General features: G+C 32.6%; 2 protein-coding genes across 2 annotated transcripts; one reads left to right on the forward strand and one right to left on the reverse strand.

Moving 5' to 3' along the window:
* The first annotated feature begins 10,163 nt into the window (after nt 1–10,163).
* LOC125811691 (receptor-like protein kinase 5) lies at nt 10,164–13,757 on the forward strand. Its single transcript, XM_049491220.1, has 2 exons — nt 10,164–12,754; nt 13,022–13,757. The coding sequence occupies exons 1-2, from the start codon at nt 10,528–10,530 to the stop codon at nt 13,450–13,452; spliced, it is 2,658 nt and encodes an 885-aa protein (XP_049347177.1). The 5' UTR covers nt 10,164–10,527; the 3' UTR covers nt 13,453–13,757.
* Nucleotides 13,758–19,463, reverse strand: LOC125811698 (hexokinase-1-like). The gene is made up of 9 exons (XM_049491229.1): nt 19,069–19,463; nt 17,008–17,161; nt 16,739–16,921; nt 16,118–16,192; nt 15,818–15,973; nt 15,589–15,687; nt 15,384–15,514; nt 15,048–15,129; nt 13,758–14,784 (listed from the first exon to the last, which is right to left on the reverse strand). The coding sequence occupies exons 1-9, from the start codon at nt 19,341–19,343 to the stop codon at nt 14,440–14,442; spliced, it is 1,500 nt and encodes a 499-aa protein (XP_049347186.1). The 5' UTR covers nt 19,344–19,463; the 3' UTR covers nt 13,758–14,439.
* Nucleotides 19,464–21,339: the final 1,876 nt, after the last annotated feature.

Consider the following 21,339-nt stretch of genomic DNA (forward strand, 5'->3'; position numbering starts at 1 on the left):
ATTTTATGTAGAAATGAAAGTTGGTGAGGAAGAATACCTTATAATACATATCTATGAAACGATTTTGATTGATTTAAGAAAATTGTACATCTGATTAATCTTGAATTTATATCTACGTATAATGTATGTGTCACAAATATCTTTGGTTCTTGAATATTCAACTCTTGTTTCACTAAATAGTTTGGTAAAATGTAAAGGAAACATGCATGAATTATAATCTACTTATTTTATTTCTTTGTCATTAACTTATAATTTGCTCTTTGATACATATTTTATATGATACATTGTAATTGGAAAGCAATAATAAATTGAAATATTATCCCTTATAATTTATGAGAAATATTAAGGCACTTGATTGAAATTTGTCCCCTGGGCCGGCCCACTTGTTGATCTTAATTTTTGGGCCCATTACATATAGCCCATGTAAAATGTTCTTAAATTTGTCCCCTGGGCAGCCCACTTGTTTTTCTAAATTTTTGTGTCCATTATACATAGCCCAAGTAAAATGTTCTAAAATTTGTCCCCTGGGCCGGCTCACTTGTTGATCTGATCTTTAGGGCCCAATATATATAGCCCAAGTAAAATGTTCTAAAATTAGCCCATATCTATATGAGCAAAAGTGGGTCGTAATCCTTTTTTTTTCCGATTTTCCAACTGGTTTCCAGAGCCCACATTGGAACGTCGACTAAATCTGGATCGCACACTTCATGGTCCATTTGGAGGGGGGGGGGGGTGGTGGCCCTCCCAATAAGATTTTCTTCCTATTCAGGGCTCAAATCTGAAAACCTTTGGTTAAGGGTGGAACAATCCCACCATTCTAGATGTCATTAGCCCAAAATTCTGAGAATTTTTCGGAACATAATTATACATTTGCTATATATTTCATTTGTCCTAATTTATATAACACACTTTCCATTTTAATCGATCTAAAAAGAATGACATATTTCCCAAGTAAAATACTCTAAGATTTGCCCCCTGGGCCGGCCCACTTGTTGGATCTTTTGGGTCCATTATATATAGCCCAAGTAAAATGTTCTAAAATTAGCCCATATATCTAAATGTGCAAAAGTGGGCCGTAGTCTTTTGGATTCCCACCGGAATTCAGAGCCCTCATTAAAGACCCGACTAAACTCGGATCATGCATTGCATGGGTCATTTAGGGGTGACGTTTCCAAAAGGATTTTCTTCATACTCAGGGCTCAAACCCGAGACCTAAGGTTAAGGGTGGATCAGTCTCACCATTTCAAATGTCATTAGCACAAACTTATACATTTGTTATATATTTCTTTTGTCTCAATTTATATGACAGACTTTTTATTTTAATCAATCTAAAAAAAATGATACATTTCTATACAGTAACAACTATTACTAATTATTGTGGCTATACGTGCGAAACGTTTTCTAGCTGGTTAGTTTTCAAAAAAAAAGTCAAGATCCAGCCTCCTTTATCAGTCACAAGGTGCATTCAAACAAAATAAGTTAGATTGGTGGACCTTATACATAATGATTTAGATAGGTCATTTGCACTTTTGTCACAAGATAAAAGTAATTTTTTCGCGGAATATAAATTTATATTTAAGTAGATCATAATATTTCATAAATTATGTCTTGTAGCTTTAAATAATTTAATTATATCCCGCTAAACATAAGTTCGATTGTTAAGGAGAAAATTTAAAAACCAATCTATTAAAATGGATAAATGGGAAAAATTAGCCTATTTGATGATTGTGCAATTAAATGTTATAGTTTGCCATTATATATCAATTTCTCAGTCTCTAAAATTTTCTTACTTAAAAAATAATTATTGCTTCTTAGACTAGGCTTGATTTATTTAATTATGTACACAATAGCCTCTGATTCAACATAACAAGAATAGTATGAAAATGGTGGAGTAATAATATAACGTTCGGATTATTACCTTTACCATGTCAAAAAGAAGCCGACTCTAGTTTCTAAGCTTCAACGATTATAAATGGCGTGTTCAATCATGTAAGTGACATACAATGAATCTTGAAAATTAATTCATGAATCGTAATAGTTAATCACGTGGAACTTTATTCGAGAGGAGAACATGTGAATCATGGTGATAGGCTAATGGAATAATGTGAAAATTAGTTCGAGGAGGAGACAATTGGATTAATAATACATGAGTATTTGCTTAAAAGGAAATATAATGATGTAGGCAAAAAATATTAGCGTAACGTAAGGTATATATGATAATTAATTAGTCAAAAGTTTGAACATTGAATTGTAAATGTGACAAAAGGGTTTTGTTTCTTTTTCCCCTTTAGAAAAAGGAGTGGAGGATTTTGTGTATTGATTTATTATGACGTTGATGGATGAAATAAGTTTGTATATATGAGTTCATTTTTAATTAGAGGTTTTGAATTTCGAATTTTAGGTACTGAATCGTTTTTATTATAGTGTATTTGCAACAAATTTGTGATGAATATGTGTGGATATAGTATTCTGTTAATTATCTTTTGATTCTTTTCTTCAAAATATTTTATGTGATTCGAGAGTCATTACTAACGTATATTTCGAACATATAATGATATGGACCTCCTAATAATATATTTGATCAACAACAATGTCGGGCAACACGTTGCTTTGTGAAAGACAATATTTGATGTCTTGATCTCTATGTGAATATTCAATGCTTTGTGAGAGACGATATTTGATGTTTTGGTCTCTTTATGAATATCCAAAATTTTATGGAATTTTTGAAACACATCTCTTCAAGAGAATGGGTGTCCGACTTGAGATAGATTTAAGATAAGAATATTTAAGCCTAAAATTTTTTTTGTCGAACTTTAGGATTTGAAGAATATGATCGAAATTCAAATTTAATAAAAATGAATATCAAACATCGAATAAGAAACAAAACAAAACAAAACATATAAATGTTACAAAATAATTGCCATGGTTAGGTGATTTAAGTATAAATTTTAAGATATTATAACTAATTAAAATTTCAAGTTCATTTATATCTTAGCTACAATATTCAGACAGTGATGGAACACGTTTATACAATACATACACTTATGCCTTATATATAGAAAATAAATATATACAACAAGTTGCCTGGTGCATTAGCATAGGGCGTGTAAATCGTGTTTATAAACTACGGGTTCACGTAAATTTAATATCACTTTAATATATATACAATACTGTTTGTTTTGAGTCAAATCCATAATATTTTTTGCAAAACTTTCACTCTATTATGAAACATGTATAAACTATTGTTTTTTTCGCGAGTTTCACATCCCAACTATCAATTGTTCTTTTTTCCTACTCAAATTATCATCATATTATGTTCTCCTACCTGAACTTTAACCATCTATGTACTAAAACACGCTTTGAAGCTCACTAGACCAACTATAACCAATTGTTTTCTTTTCCTACTAAAATTATTATCGCCTAGTTGTCACGACCCAGACTATCGTGATTGACACCCACACTAACCCTCCGGTGGGAGAACTACTACTACAACCCAAACCAAGCAACTAACCCAAAAACTAAAGCATTTAAGTAATGGAAGCAAGTTAAATGGCTAAAACTAAAGTTCCCATAAACTTCCAAAAGATCTAACAACTAAACAATGCGGAAATACGCCTAGAACCTGAAAGTCAATGTACCAAAACTCTAACAATGAACCAAAGTCTAAACAAGAAGGGTTACAACCCCAAACTAATGAACTAATAACCAACTAGAAAAGCTACATCCGAAATATGGACATAGACAGAAAGAGAACTCATGGTAGCCTGGAAGAATTGGCTCACCCTTGAATTCGATCGGCGATCATTGATCTTCTAAGCGAGGTCTGTCAATAGCCGCTTGAAGATGCCATGTGCTCAACAAAGAAAGAGAAAGTGCAGTATCAGTACACAACCACAGTGTACTAGTAGGATCACATGGCTATCCCACTAAGTGTAACATACATAAGTCGTTACAACAATATAATCACATGTATATATCGAACATATACAATATTATCAATAATTACAAACAAGGTACAATTCACGTTTCTCAAGATACACAATTATGTCAACTCATTGGTCCTCTCATGGAACCCAAACCCAAATAGTTAGCATACCAGAACGTGGTACCCGATCCAATGACTATGCCGGAACGTGGCAACCAATCCCATAATTATGACGGAACGTGGCAATCGATCTAAGTTAGTGTGTCGGAACGCAACACCCGATCCATTCAACAAGCCACAAATCACAATCAGAATCTCAAAGTACATTCTCATAATTATACAATCAAGTCATGATCATGGCAATCACCATTCATATATCCTCATTTACAATTAATGTGATCAATAATGCAACATTCACACACATACATGTATCATAATGAAGCAAGAACAAATATACATCACACAATCATAGAATCACAACCATCACCTACCTTAAAACAAGCTTGAAACTCTAAGAAACTTGATCCTTCCCTTTTCGGATTCGTTCCGCTTATTTTTTGTCTACAAACAATCAATATAATACGGGAATCAATAAACAATCATTGATTACTCGGATTACTAACAATTCTAACAACCCTAGATCATACCCATGATCCCACTATCCAAATTAAGGCTTTTTCCAACATAATTTCTAGATCAAAACCCTCCCACATCGATATTTACCCATTAGATTACGTTCTACTGATCGAAAAATGGATGCGGGGAGTTAAAATCTTACCTTTAGTCTCAAGAATGGTGGAAAACTGTTAAGAAAGTCCCTGGATTCGTTCCTTAGCTCTCAAGTTCGAAATTGCAAAATAAAACGTTTTTGGGGTTTATTTCCGACTTTAAGTCGCGTCTGCCTCGCCATGGCGGCACCCACCCCGCTACAGTGGCCCTGCCCTGGCGGCAGAAATCCTGCCCCAGCGGCTTGCACGGAACCAGTGAGTTATTTTAATAATTCCAAGACCCCATTTCACAACACACCTTCAACCAACGACACTCAGAAAATACCGATCCGTTCACGCCAAGATCAGTTTCGGGAGTTCTACTAGCCCGAATTCAATTCCGTAAAGTCTACACCTAGTACTCAAGTATATTCATTTTAATACATAGATGATGATACATTCAGTAGGAAAAGAAAACGATTGATAGTTAAAAAGTATTACTTGCGAATTAGTGATAAATTGGTAATTCAATTGTGTTTTTTTATTATTATCTCTATAACTTACCATTTCTTTTTTACTTTTCAGGTGGGACGCTGTTCACATAATTCAATAATATTTACCTAAACTTTATAACATTTAATTATAAATTTAAAATTATTATTATATATTAACTTTAGATTATTATTAAAAAAATATAAATTTTAAATCTTAATTCCGTCTGGTCCCAATCTTTTATGAGTATTCAACAAAGGTGTCCCCTTGACTTCTATCAATAAAATAAAATAACAACAATCAAGCAGTGTGAAAGGCAGAACATTTTGGCTTTGTTAAGATGGGTATCACTATCTTAAGGAAACTTCCTTTAACAATAATTTATTAACCAATCAACATTTGACATTTGGAATATTCATTTACAAATTAGTAATTTAAATTCTTGTATTTCCTATCTAATTCGACAGAAAAATCATGTTTTTCGCAAGAGTTTAAATTTTATTCGTTCATAATATAAAAAATTATGATTAGTTACACTAATATATATATATATATCAAATTTAAAGTTTATGTATTTATTTTTATGAAGTTGAAAAAAGACAAGTTTTTTTGTTGAACTTTTTTATTTACGCTTTTAATGAAGAAAAAAAAAATATTTGCTTGAAATATAAATATATATTTGAAACTCTTAAATATAAAATAATACAAATTATTTAATAATGAAATAAGCATCCTAATGAGACAGTAGACATAGGTGGATGGATAAACTTAGCATATATTTTTTTTAAAGATTACAATATTATTACTTTGACTATGCATTTTTTAATTATGAAAATTTTGTATATTACATTTAAAATACACCAATTAAGTTTGAAAAGAAATTAAGAAATCGACCATAGAATATTCTTTACAATTAAATAAGTTGACTTTCTTCCAAACTTATCTTTTGGGCCAAATGTAGCAAAATAGAAACACTCAAAATAAATAAACTAATTAATAAACATCATGAAACAAATAATAATACAACGTATATTATACTAAAAAAAAATTTAAAAAAATTGGACCAGACCTCATGTTCATAGTCGTCCACTAAGTTCAATAAAACTTATCAATATTGGAAAAATTAATTATTATTTTTACTTTCACTCGGTGTATAATATCTGTATTGAAAATTTGATTAAATTATTATTCACATGTTACATAATACTGGATATTCAATATATGTATTGAAGTTTAACTAAATTAAGATTCACGTATTACATGTAGAACTTATTTTTGGAGGCAGTGCTTTCAACTGGATATTTTTATCTTAAAAACTCAAACTAAAATCTTTGATTAAAAATAAAAAGATTTGGACCCATCCACCATAATTCATATTGATAATTTAAATTGATTTGCCACTCAGATCCAACAAATATCTAATGGTTTTTATTGTGGAAGACAAAAACAGCACCAAGGAGGAAAATATCATCATATTCCATGGTTAATGGCACTCAATATGTGGTTAAAAAATTTTATGCACTCAATATTATTTAATGGGTACTATGTTCAATAAGAATATTAGAAGAATAAAGAAAATAGAAATTGTAAATGTATTAAATAAATATTCCAGGCTATAGAATTTAGAAAATTACTCATGTGATTAAAGTTATTACATATTTTTATTAAAATTTAGAAGGGTGACTGAGCTGGTACAACAAGTGATATCTCATTAGGAAGGTCAGAGATTATTTTTTCCTACCAACGTCTTCTCAATCTAGCCTGTTGCACTGAACTTGCCAATTGCGATTTACAACTTTTACGTAATTTACAAGTTATTAGATTTATCCAACATTCTTAAAAGACTAATAAATTGACTTGGAGACAAAGAACTCATCTAGTAAATTCCAACAATAATAAGTCATCCGCTAAAAGTTCCAATAAATTTAAGAGATCCTTTTATTGAAAATTCATTTGCCACTAATTATAGCAAAATCAAATGTTTCTTTAGCGGTTTTACTTGGTGGAAGATAAAATTAGCACTAATTAAGTAAGAAAATATCACTATCTACAATGGTTGTTGATAATCTTCTTGCTATTACATGGGAAGAAAATGGAAGACTTTAATCATGGGCAAAATCAGAATTTAAAATTTCATCGTTTTATTAATTGGAATAAATATTTATATATTTCTAGTGAACTTCTTATTCGATTATAAAAATTAAGAAAAAAAAATTAAATTTATCTAAACTCATACTTAATATTATAGCTTCGCCCTCGATTTTAACCAAGGAAACAATTCCAAAATTCATTTGTGATCTTAAAAATCTCACCTTTCTTGATTTTAACCATAATCTCATCCCTGGAAACTTCCCTGATATTTACAATTGTTCAAATCTTGAATTCTTAGACCTTTCTTATAACTACATGGATGATAATATCTATATTGAAATTCGATTAAATTATGATTTGCATGTTATCGGGTACTTGATATTCAATATTTGTATTAAAATTTAATTCAATTAAGATTCATGTATTACATGTAAAACTTATTTTGATGGCAGCCTGGATATTTTTTATTTTAGAGACTTATATTAAAATCTCTGATTAAAAATGAAAGAAATTTAAACCATACACCACAATCGATATTGGTATTGAAAATTCATTTGCCACTAAGTTCCAACAAACTTTTCTCTAGTATTTTTTACTGTGAATGATAAGATAAAAGCAGCACCAAGGAGGAAAATATCACCATATTCCATGATTAATGACACTCAATCTGTGGTTAAAATTTTTTATGCACTTGTGATTAATGTTATTAAATATTTTTATTAAAATTCGTAAGAGTGATTGAATTGGTGCAACAGGTAATATCTCATTATGGAGGCTAGTGATTGATTTTTTCTACTTATCAAGTGTGATTTATGTCTTTTATGTGATTTACGAGTCATTGCACATGAACGAATTTACCCAACATCTGAAAGGTAATGGTTGAGGATTTCGATGAAAGTTCCAAAATAAATAAAAAAGATATTAAAGAGTGTATAAAAATCATAAAAGACTAATAAAATGACTTGGAGACAAACAACTCATCTAATAAATTCCAACAATAATAAGTCATCCACTAAAAGTTCCAACAAATTTAAGAGATCCTTAAAATTCATTTGCCACAAATTATAGCAAAATCAAATGTTTCTTTAGTGGTTTTACTTGGTGGAAGATAAAATTAGCACTAATTAAGAAAGAAAAATATCATCATCTACCATGGTTGTTAATAATCATTTTGCTAAATTACATGGGAAGAAAATGGAAGACTTTCACTAGTGATAGAATTAGATTTTGAAATTTATTGAATTTTTAGCTAGTTTTATTTATTGGAATAAATATTTATATATTTTTGTGAACTTCTTATTCAAATATAAAAATTAAGAAAAAAATTATTAAATTTATCTGAACTCGTACTTAATACTATACCTTCGCCCTCGATTTTAACGAAGGAAAGAAATGGTCCTAACTATCCCATCTTTGATTTATTAACACAACTAAATTGAGAAAAGTATTTAACCTTTGAATTTAAAAACTTTGCCAGTTTAAGACGCAATTGTCTGGCTTTTCTTCTCGAAGGAAAACAAAAATGAATAAATAAAGGCTTTAATTAAGTTATATATTTCAAATTTTGTCGGACTTCAAAGAACTCATGATTGGAAAACTATAACTATAGTGAAAGTATACGAGAATCATATACTGTTTACTTGAATAATAGATAACACATACGTTATGTTAGAATATTTACAATCCCGCTAGAACATAAATTTATTGAATTTAATTCGATAAATACCTCTTAAAGCGTGAACAAATACCTCAAGTGCTCCACAAGGTAGACTGTAGTTCAAATCCTATTAAACATAAGTTTAAAAATACTAAAGACATTTTTTAAAAAAATCAGTCCATTCAAAGAATAAATTGTGCAATTAAATAGAGATATTTGCCTAATCCAATTTTAAGAAAGAAATCATTTGACAAGTCATTTCAAGTTGCATTAGTTAAATCATGATTACATAACTAACCATAGTTTGCCACAACTGTCATTTCAATGGTGGTGGGACCCTAACTTTGCATTTTTTTACTTTCAACTTATTCTATCCGTTCAATTTTAATCTAATCCATTAGTTAATTCCCTATTACATAAGGACATGATGAAACGGTAAAAATTTCTTCACCTTAACTAAAAGTCTCGCGTAGAACCTTCATAGTATACTTTCCTACTACACAAATCCAAATCAATTAGATCAAGTGAATTTTAGACACCGAATAATTGAAATTTAATCAATCATCATGTTCCACAAACTTAATTTCAATGGGGGGATGAGGCCCAACCTTACACCTTTCCCTTTAACTTATTTTATCCATCCAATTTCAATCCAATCTATCAGTCAACACAATCAATCAATATTACTAAAAGGCACGGTAAAATGATAAAAAATACTTCATCTTAACTAAAAGTCTCATGTAAAACCTTCATAGTATACCTTTCTACAACACCAAACCCAAATTAATCAGATAACGTAAAACTTTTAGGAATCGTTTGGTTGGAAATAAATTATTCTGGAATTGATTATTTCCGAATAAGTTATTCATTCCACCTTGTATATAAAATAACGTATTTCATCATTACGACATAAATGGTGGAATAAATAATCTCAAAACTGCCTAATATCTCCAACTAAAAACACGATTATTATTACTTATACCTTACAGACTCACACCAAACAACTTCTCATATTATACTTTTCTGTAACACAAATCTAAATTAATCAGATCAGTAAGTTCCGAACACCGAATACTAGTGGAGTTTTTAAGAAAGAAGGAAAAAGTTGAGTCAACTAACTAATAAAGAACTAGAAGAAAAAAAGAAGAAGAAAAAGTCTATAAAAACCAAAGTTGACCAGTATGAGTTTTCACGTTTAATCTCACCATACCACAATTATACCTTCATCTTCTCAGTTTTTTTTTTACCAAATGTTCATACAAACTTAGAAAAAATCACCAAAAAAAATGTCCAAAATTATTTTTTCACTTTTCATTTTTCTGTTTTTCATCATTTCTCATGGAAAATCCCAAGAATCTCCAAATCAAGAAAAGGCCATTTTACTCCAACTAAAACAACACTGGTTTACTTCACCAAATGTCACAAAATGGATTTCATCATCAAATCATTGTTCTTGGGATGGAATAATTTGTACCCAAAATTTAGTTTCTGGTATTCAAATCCCTTATGGAAATATCTCAAAACCAATCCCAAATTTCATTTGTGATCTTAAAAATCTCACCTTTCTTGATTTTAGCTATAATTTCATCCCTGGAAACTTCCCTGATATCTACAGTTGTTCAAATCTTGAATTCTTAGACCTTTCTTATAACTACATGGCTGGTAATCTCCCTGATGAGATTAACCGTCTTTCGAGTAATCTAAAATACCTAAACTTAACTTCCAACAACTTCAATGGTGATATCCCTAAAGGAATTGGTGGATTGAGTCAGCTCAAAGTACTTGACCTGAGGGGGAATATGTTTGATGGATCTTTTCCTGAAGAGATTGGTGAATTGTTGAATCTTGAAGCACTTATGTTGAGCTCGAATGGTTTTACTCCACAGGCTATACCATCACGATTCACAAAGTTGAAAAATTTGAAAAATTTTTGGATGACAGAAGCACATTTGATTGGAAATATCCCGGAATATATTGGTAACATGACAAGTCTTGAATTTTTGGATTTGTCGAACAATGGATTGAGTGGTAGTATCCCTGATGGTTTGTTTCATCTCAAGAATTTGAGTACTGTGTTTTTATATACTAACAAATTGTCAGGGGAAATACCACAGTCAGTTTCTGCAATGAATTTGTATGTTGTTGATTTGTGTAACAACAGTTTGACAGGAAAAATACCAGAAGATTTTGGAAAATTGACGAAAATGACTGGATTGTCTTTGTTTTTCAATCAATTATCAGGTGAAATACCATTGAGTATAGGCAAGTTATCATCATTGGTATCTGTTAAGTTGTTTGGGAACAAGTTATCAGGTGAAATTCCACCTGATTTTGGTCGATTTTCGAAACTTTTTGACTTCCAAGTTTCAGAAAATCAACTTGTTGGAAAGTTACCTGAGGGTATTTGCAATAACAAGGCTTTAGCTACGATGGTTGCTTTTGGCAACAATCTAACAGGTGCACTGCCAGGTTCACTTGGAAGTTGTGACAGTCTGAGGTCTCTTCGAGTCGAAAATAACCGACTTTCTGGTGAGGTTCCTGATGGATTATGGACAGGTAAGAGTTTGTCAATGCTTTTGATGAATGATAACTTGTTAACTGGTCAGCTTCCACATAGAGTGGCATCAAATTTGTCAAAAGTTGATATCAGCAATAACAAGTTTTCGGGCGAATTACCAGCTGGTATGGGTACTTGGCACAATCTAAGTGAGTTCAAGGCAAGTAATAATCTCTTAAGTGGTCAAATCCCTCAAGAATTGACTCTTCTTCCAGGGATAACTAAACTTTTTCTTGATGGTAATCTACTATCTGGAAATTTTCCATCGAATATATCGTCGTGGAAGACTCTTGTCACATTAAATAGCAGAAAAAATCAGCTTTCAGGTCCTATACCTTCTGCACTTGGCCTTTTACCAAATCTCATTGATTTGGACTTGTCAAGTAACCAATTTTCAGGTGTTATTCCAACTGAATTAGGTAACTTGAGGTTAACTTCACTTAACCTGTCATCCAATCGCCTGTCGGGTGAAATCCCATCTCAGTTGGAAAATGCAGCTTTTGGTAAGAGCTTCTCGGATAATCCTGGTCTTTGTGCAAGTAATCCATCAGTAGAAGTCGCGTCTTGCAAGAGGGAAACTAATTCAGATAAGTTTCCTGTTGGACTTGTTGCTGCTCTTGCTAGTGTAGCAGCAGTTACTTTCCTTGTGGCAGTTCTGTATGGTCTGTTTGTGTTGAGAAGTCATAGAAAAAGAAAACAAGAATCAGTTTCGACATGGAAACAAACATCATTTCACAAATTAGACTTCACAGAATCAGACATTGTATCCAATCTGACCGAAAACAACATAATTGGAAGTGGAGGATCGGGACAGGTCTACCTCGTGCCTTTAAGCCAATCAGGTGACTATGTTGCTGTCAAGAGGATTTGGAGAAACCAAAGGTTGGATCACAAGCATGAGAAACAGTTTCTTGCTGAAGTTCAGATATTAGGCACGATTCGACACACCAATATAGTGAAACTCCTCTGCTGCATCTTCAGTGAAGAGTCGAAACTTCTTGTCTACGAATATATGGAGAATAGGAGCTTGGATATATGGCTTCACTCAAAGAATAGGTTGAACAATGCCTCAAGATCAACACCACATCTGGTCTTGGAATGGCCTAGGAGGCTGCAAATCGCGATAGGAGCTGCCCGTGGTCTTTGCTACATGCACCACGACTGCTCACCACCTATTATTCATCGCGATGTGAAGTCAAGCAACATCCTATTGGATTCTCAATTCAATGCAAAAATTGCAGATTTTGGCCTTGCCAGGATGTTACTCAAGCCTGGAGATAACACAGTGACAGCAGTAGCTGGCTCTTTCGGATACATTGCACCAGGTATAAGACCATCAACTTATCTATAACATCATTATAAAGTTTAGAAGTTGGTTTAATCTCTTACATGGAAAAAAGTTTCCTATGCTACACAATTCAATAACATATCAAGGGGTCGTTTGGTTCACGTACTAGTTATGCATGAGTTGTAACACGGGTTGTTTATGTAGTAAATAGTAATGTAGATATTAGTACGCGAGTAGTTATTCTTAGTACACTAATTCTCGCGTAACTTCTATATATGCTAATATATTCATGATGATATTTCAGAGTATGCACGAAAAACTAGAGTGACCGAGAAAATTGATGTGTATAGCTTTGGAGTCATACTTTTGGAACTGGTGACTGGAAAAGAAGCCAATCTTGGAGATGAAGATTCATGTCTTGCAGACTGGGCATGGCGCCACCTTCAAAAAGGGAAACCGATGGCTGATGCATTAGATGAGGACATCAAAGAAACGCGATACTTGGAAGAAATCTTCGTTGTGTTTAAGCTTGGAATCTTTTGCACCAGCACATTTCCTTCATCAAGGCCAACAATGAAGGAAGTTCTGCAAATCTTGATCCAATGTAGCAACGGTTCACCTACATCTGGAGAAAAGAAAAATGAAACAGAACAGGATGTTTTGCCACTCCTCAAGAACTCAAGGAGTGAGAGGATTGAAGAAAATGATGATGTTGGTTTAACATCAATTATTTGATGGCATTACAATATGATTAGAGTGAAGGAGAGCCTTGACGTAACTAGTAAAGTTGTTGTGGAAATAGTCTCTCGCAAAAATGCAGGGTAAGGTTATGTACAATAGATTCTTGTGGTCCGGTCCTTCCCAGGACCTTGCGCATAGTGAAAGTTTGTGCACCGGGCAGCCTTTTTTTAACAATATGATAAGAGTAAGAAATAGCAAAGAATAAGACCAATAGATAATGTATCAGGTAGTGAAAACTAGCATTGTACATACACTGTATTGGATCCATAGTGTTGCTTTGCATTGTTTTGCTACATAAATTTTGCTTTTCCAATGTTTTCTTTACTCATAAAATAACTGTCAAAAAGGTACATTAAAACCATAAACTATTGAATGGAGGATAGATTTCCTAAAAATCCCGAAAAATAGAAACAAGCTTGAACTACCTCAGTACTTTAACTTTTGGCAACCATAAACAACACATCCGATGTAATCCCACGAGTCCCAAACTTTTGGCAACAATACAACAACATATCTGATTTAATCCCACAAGTGGCTCTGGGGAGGGTAGAGTGTATGCAAATCCTACCCTATCTCGTAGAGATAGAGAGGTTGTTTCCGATAGTAACTTTTTGGCAACAATAAATCTTGTAAAGGTCACCTACTAGAAGAACTTTATTTGTATCCTAGCTTTATTTCTGGCTAGTGAGGAAAAAATTTAAGTTTACACTGGGGATAAAGATGATCCCTAGAGGCACCAGGAGTGAAAAGGTCAGCATATTGATGTTTAGCTGAAGAGAGATGTGCTCATTTGGTACATTGAACTATGGCTCACTTCAAAGCTCACTCTTGCATGACGCGGTGCACAAGGAAGCAAGAAATATTTCAATCATCTTGGAGAAGAAAGTAAGAAGAGGGTTCTCTTTAGCAAGAAGAGGGGTGATTGTAAACGTACAAACTTTGACTAGCTAGGCACTTTTGTTTGTGTCACTCTGACCATGATCATGATTCCTCGAGATCTGTGTATTGGGAATGCGAGGCAGCCAAAAGTGCAGCTCCAACGCCTGAACCATCATTAGAAAGCTCAATGACTATGCTGTCCGCAGCGTCTCCCAGTAACTCTTTCATAGTTTCCTCCAAGCAATTTCTGAACTTGGTGTAACGCTCAAACAATGCACCGTCCACAGCTATGACAGACCTCTGGTTCTCTCCGTCCTTCAAAGTGTCTTTTCCCAATTTCTTGAGGATGCCCACGATTCCTGCTGCAGAAAGACGAGCTCCACGAGAGGTGATAATGTCGCATAGCTCCACAACTATTTTCCTCATTTTCAAGGTAGAATTAGGTACCTGTGAAAAAAATGTATATATAGCAAATAGGATGAGAAAGACGTTCTCCACTTAATTAAGCCTAGCCAACTTAGTGATGTTCAGACAGGAGCTAGGAATTTGAGTTTATGGGTTCCGGATAAATTATTTACACATATTAAGTGGGGTTTTTAGTACAAATACAAAGCTACTGGTTTTTTGTCCTATCATATATAGGACAAAAAAGATGAGAACTTCAAAGACTAGTAATGTTTCACTTTAAGTCAAATGTTTGATCTTAATACCTCTAAGATATCCTTCAGTTTATTGCCAACCACCTTGAGATCAGCCGACTCGTCGTGATGCATAGCAGCCATATCCGGAGTCCTGCATGTGTGGCAGTAAATAACCTTTTTCACAATATTTGACAATTCAAAGCTTACATATGCTTAATAAACGTACACGAATCTAGTCCAACGAGAAGCATAACTTACAGTGTAAGAGATTAGTGCAATTACATAAACCTTAAGTTGCACTAATTGCATGGAGAAGAATAAGGTTAAAATTGATGAATGCAGATAGGGCCTGCCAAAAAATAAATTACTGCCGTAATAAATGTGTTGGTCAAAGCAATACTCTACCTCAATATGAAAGGAATTTTCAGTTTGGATGGGACATAATCACCGAATAATGAAGCTTCTTCAGCCATTCTACACAATACTCTACGCAAAATTTCTCCAAGATACATCCCGGAGATCATCTTTTCATAAATCTGTGCAGTTTCCGAAAGTTCAACAACAGATGTAAGATAGAAAATGTAGAAAGGAAGGGGATTGTCTTAGTTACCTGCTCCCCGGGGTTTAAACTCTCAACATCAAGATTTTGGTCATATTCTGTTACTGGAAGATGTGATGAGCGGAAATTACCCCATTCCAAGTTGATAACCTTTAAAGACCAGTCAAAATTACGTTTAAGTAAACAAACGTTTATGAATCTACCAAGGAAAATATTTTTAGGAAATGAATTAGGCACATATCAAGTCATGAAGGTGTTATGAAATGTCATAAGCATCTACCATCTCTCCGGATTTCGGCAACAGGCCATGCCATTTGGGAATCGCATGTGCCCGCTCAACATATGCTGCATTGGTTCCAGTACCCAGTATTAATGCAGCAATGACATCGGGATTATTGTACCGACCTCCTGCTAACGTTCCAACAGTATCATTGACCTATACAGCCAAGTCAACTAAGAAATTCAGGCTCAGGAATTGCTTAAGATTAAAAATCAGAAATATCACACATGCAAAAACCTAATACATGAACATCATCAGCTTACTTATATTTTATTGAATTTGATTGGGAGAAAAGCTTACTAAAGCAGCCACACGCACATCAAGGCCGGCCCTTTCCATTGCTTTTGCTAATTCTCCAACCACATCTTGGCCAACCTATGTTAGATTCCATGAAGAGTAGTTCAGAATTGAAATACAATAAAACGTTGGAAAAGGAACTCTTAATAACGTACTTTAAATCAAATCGGTGCAAATGCAATGAAACAATGATCAACTTTGCATGTATAAAGTTGTATGCATTAAATCCTTATCAATGCCAACCTATGTTAGGCCATGAAGAGTAGTTCATCATTGAAATACAACATAACGTTGGAAAAGGAAATTCTATAACGTATTTTAAATCAACTCAGTGAAAAAGCAATGAAATATACGTTGTCGGACTCTCCAATAATATTACCGCACCTGTGTCAGATCCTTCAAAATGTACTGCTTTTGAAGGATCCTACATGCACCTGGCGACATCTTTGAAGAGTCCAAGCAACATAGATGAAATAATCATCAACTTTGCATGCATAAAGTTGTATGTATTAAATCATAATCAATGCAAAACCGTACATTGAAATGGATGGACTAAATCTAAGGTTGATTGTAGGCATGACATGATCAATCGGAAGTGAAAATGAGAAACTATGTATGACTAACCACGTCTTCTATGGAGAAGCCCTTTGTCCATTTAATAAGAGTTCCTGATGCAATTGACAATTGTTTCACAGGGAAAGAGAAGGTAAAGCCTAACTCCCTTTGTCTACCAGGTGGAAGATGAAAATCATCACCTTCTGTAGCTACAAATTCTGCAAGTGCCGTGGCAATAAAATCAAATAACACCTGCAATTAACAGTTTAATAATGTGAGTACAACCTTGAATGAATTAAAAAAGTTGCATTGCATGGCTGATACAGCTTAAGACTTACTTCAGATGACGATCCAGCCATCACATTCTGTGGAATTGAAACTTCTTTAACTTCATGTTTAACTATACGCTTTTCTTTCCCACCCAACTGCACACGCATCACACGAAAGTTTGTGCCGCCTAGATCCAATGCATAAAACAGACCTTCTTCATCCCTAAGATGGAATAAAAGTAATACCAGTCGTTAAACTGAAGTAAATATACAAGACATACATGGAAAACATACCCCACCCCTAATGCACTACAGAGGTCTATTGGCAGCAGCTTTTGAAAATTTGTCGATACACGTAATATTTATACCCAATTTTAGTAAGTTTATCACAAGAACTTGGAAATGTTACCAAGTCCCTGCCTCCGCCTGAGTAGTGGGTATAGGTATGCCATTTTTAAACTTAGACAATGTCAAACTGATTCATATGTCATATATTCTTTTCTTATGGATCTAACTTCATGATGTTGAACACAGAGATGAGAGTATCAAGACAGAGACAGAAAATACTTGTCTAGAAATGTCTGTGTAGACACATAAAAGTATGCACACTAACAAATAATGAGCAGACAGAAGAAGATAGAACTGAAAAATTTACACGCATGATAAGTGTTAAAGAATGGAACTGGCAATGTAAAATTCAAAAAAGGTGGTCAAGATACAAAACAGTAGAAGAGAATAGAGAATAAACATCAAACTTAGGATCCTTAGATAACGAGTGACTTGATCACTTGTCAGTTAGAAACTTCTTAGTGGACTCTAAGTTCAACAAATACTTCAAATAATAGAGTTTCATTTTTGCTCTTTGTGATTTATAACGATGCTCAAGATAATCACCTTAAGGACATCAAAAAAGAGAAATTCTTGATACCCAAATTAGCAAAAATCAGTTTGTGCACATATACACACAAATACTCATCCAATGCGGAGGCTATCAACTTAGCTAATAAGCATCTTAAGTTTTCCAATGAATCATTAGTAAAAAACACAATCTGATATAACTCTCCACCACAGAAGCTAAAATCAAGAGACAACACTACCAAGATCACAGCTTTATTGAAAAAAGAGACAAATTCTTGACACCCAAATGAGCAAAAATCAGTTTATACACACAAAAATACTCGCCCAGTCAGATGGTTATCAACTTAGGTAATAACCATCTTGAGTATGTTGATGAATCAATTGTAAAAACACAAAAAAAGAACTGACATAACTCCAACCCAGAAGCTAAATTAAAGAGACAACACCTCCAACCGAGGTGAAGCTAAAATTTGATGTTTATAGGTTCTGAACTTGTCGAGAAAAAGCTATTAGGTTCATCCGAACCCGTATCTAATATGTAGCTCCACCCCTGCCTCCAAGATCACAACTTTACTAAAAAGAGACAAATTCTTGAACACCCAAAATAAGCAAAAGACAGTTTATGCACATTCTTAAACACCCAAATTAGCAAAAAACAGTTTATCCACATTCTTAAACACCCAAATAAGCATAAAAACAGATTATCCACATTCTCAAACACCCAAATAACCCCAAAAAAAAACAGTTTATGCACATTCTTGAACACCCAAATAAGCAAAAAAAAGTTTATCCACACTCTTAAACACCCAAATAAGCAAAAAAACAGTTTATCCACATTCTTAAACACCCAAATAAGCCAAAAAAAAAAAAAAAACAGTTTATGCACACTCTTGAACACCCAAATAAGCAAAACAGTTTTTGCACATTCTTGAACACCCAAGCAAGCAAAAACCAGTTTATGCACATTCTTAAACACCCAAATAAGGCACCCAAGGGTGCGGCCTAGTGGTCAACGACGTGGATTGAGCAGCATGATGTCTCAGGTTCAATTCCCAGCTCCTATCTATTCTAGCCTTGGTGGACTGAATACTGATACTTGTTGTTGGTGTGAGGTGCCAGGATTTAGTCGAGGTGCACGCAAGTTATTCCGGATATCAAATCAAAGAACACCCAAATAAGCAAAAAAAAAAAAACAGTCTACACACATTCTTGAACACCCAAATAAGCAAAAGTCAGTTTCTTCACACACACACACAAAACACAAATACTCACCCAGTAGGAAGGTTATCAACATAGCTAATAAGCATCTTGAGCTTACTCCCACCCTCAGAAGCAAGTCCAGCATGCATCTCTACAGTCATAGCATCAGCTACCTGCTTAAGTTTCCCCACTGGAGTTGCACACTTCTCCTCAAAATCCTTCAATAAAGCTTCAACTTTTCCCCACTCGCCAGAATTTTTCATCCTGCGCTTCATTAACAAAACTGCCACCCCACATACTACAGCAGCAGTACACACAACTGATACACCTACAACCAATTTTCCCATATTTTCTTGAAAAAAAATCAATCTTTTTGTGTATATTTGAGTGAATATACTGTAAAGATTGAAACTTTTTTGGTTGATTTTAAATGGGATTTGTTAAAGATTCAGAATTTGATGTGTGGGAGTGACAGAGAAAGAAGAAAAATGGGAGTTGCAGAGGATATTTTATTAAGGTGACATGGAAGGATGAAGACAAAGAAATAGGTTCCAACCATATAGATTCTTTATTTACTTTTTTGTATATATAAAATTGATACAGTAAAACGATTCCTAATAAAAACGATTCTATAAATGAAAAGATTCAAAGTTAAGGATAAATGAGTACGTATTATCTTAACAGTAAATTAAAAATCTCTCCATTTCAATTTGTCTTACTCCCTCCGCCTCATTTTAGATGACATTGTTTGAATTAACTTTTTAATTTTAAGTGATTTTTTTTTTTTCTTTTTTTGTTTTGTAAGTGTTTAGATAACAGAAAAAGTGTTTTAATCTGAAAAAGTAAGAAAAAAAAACTTAAAATTGCCTAATTTTTTATTTTTAACTTTTAATTTATAAGTCACTTATAAAAAACAATCCATACACCCCTCCATTCACAAAAAAAAATAATCATTTTACTATAGTTAGATATAATTTAACTTTAAAAGTTCTTCTATATCTTTAATAAAATGATTTATAGCCATATAAATATTTTTTTTTAAAAATATCATATTAAATAAAATAATATCACATAAAATAAAATGGACAAAATACAATTTTTTAAACAATTGTTTTGGTGCTTATCAAAGTCTGTTAAAAGAATCTTTTTATGTCTGTTTCTATATATAGTTCTTTTGGGATGTGTACCAATTTTTAAGGAGTTTGGATAATTTATTTTCTTTCCTTTTTGGTTTTCCCTATGTGTGATTAATTTTAAATAATGTACTATATGGATTACTTTTATGAGTGACATGTTTAACAATTTTGTTTTAAAACTTAAATCTTAATTTTTTAATTAAAGAAGAAGAAATTTCAATCTTTTGAGGCTTCTACGAAATAATGATAATATTTGCATACACACATTTCTCTTTTTTTCCAAATAATTCTTTTTTTTAGTATCAAAATTATATAATCATCTTATTCAAAAAATTAAATTATTATAAATAGTAACTTTAAAATACGTAAATATGATAAAAAAAAATTTATCCTTTTTCCCAAATAATTCTTTTTTTAGTATCAAAATTATATAATCATCTTATTCAAAAAATTAAATTATTAAATATAATAACTTTAAAATATGTAAATACGATCAAAATATTTTTAAAACTATAGGTGAACACAAAATACTTTATGCAACTAATGATATCTCTTCTTGGCACATGAATCAAACAATGTCAACCATTGTTCTTCAAAAGTGAATTATTCTATAGCGACTTATAAATAATTATATTTATATTTTTTTTATAATAATGGGTGGGAATCTAGCAGGTCATGTGATAATACTATATTTTAAAAAAAATCACAACTTTTTTTGGTGACCATAGGACCAATTTGCACATAAAGTGACAAATATCAATCACCTATGAGGTGACGTATATTCTTATTGGCTCAATGTTAGGCGCATATGGCCCTTATCTCGATGTGATTGGCCGTTATTAACGAATTTATAATTTAAAATTTATTAGTTTTCAATACTAGGATTGTCATTCAAATATAGTAATTGAATTGTGAATTTAAACTTTATATATATAAGGAATTTCTTTACTACATACATAATTTGGATCAAAGCTATTGAATTTTATTGAATTCCTATATTAAAAGCTACGTCCAATTGTTTTTTGTGCAATTGCAGTTATTTTTATGATTATTTAAAAAATATATATATAATATTAATTACAAATTAAGAAAACAAAAAAATTCATCCGTAAGTATTGAGATTTCTCCATCTCTAATCAGATGTCTCGAATTTGAATCATGAGAACTGAAAATATCTTGTTTGAAGTGCGACTAGATTATAGGAGTT

This window comes from Solanum verrucosum, unplaced genomic scaffold (genome assembly GCF_900185275.1).
Source record: "Solanum verrucosum unplaced genomic scaffold, falcon-dt-bn FXZP01000238.1, whole genome shotgun sequence".
Lineage (NCBI taxonomy): Eukaryota > Viridiplantae > Streptophyta > Magnoliopsida > Solanales > Solanaceae > Solanum > Solanum verrucosum.

Coding starts and splice junctions, on each gene's coding strand:
- LOC125811691 (XM_049491220.1), top strand. CDS start 10,528: ATGGCTGGTAATCTCCCTGATGAGATTAACCGTCTTTCGAGTAATCTA. Junction 12,755..13,021: donor TTTCGGATACATTGCACCAG/GTATAAGACCAT, acceptor ATGATATTTCAG/AGTATGCACGAAAAACTAGA.
- LOC125811698 (XM_049491229.1), bottom strand. CDS start 19,343: ATGGGAAAATTGGTTGTAGGTGTATCAGTTGTGTGTACTGCTGCTGTA. Junction 16,193..16,738: donor GCTTCTCCATAGAAGACGTG/GTTAGTCATACA, acceptor AATCTAACATAG/GTTGGCCAAGATGTGGTTGG. Junction 15,130..15,383: donor AAAATTCCTTTCATATTGAG/GTAGAGTATTGC, acceptor CCACACATGCAG/GACTCCGGATATGGCTGCTA.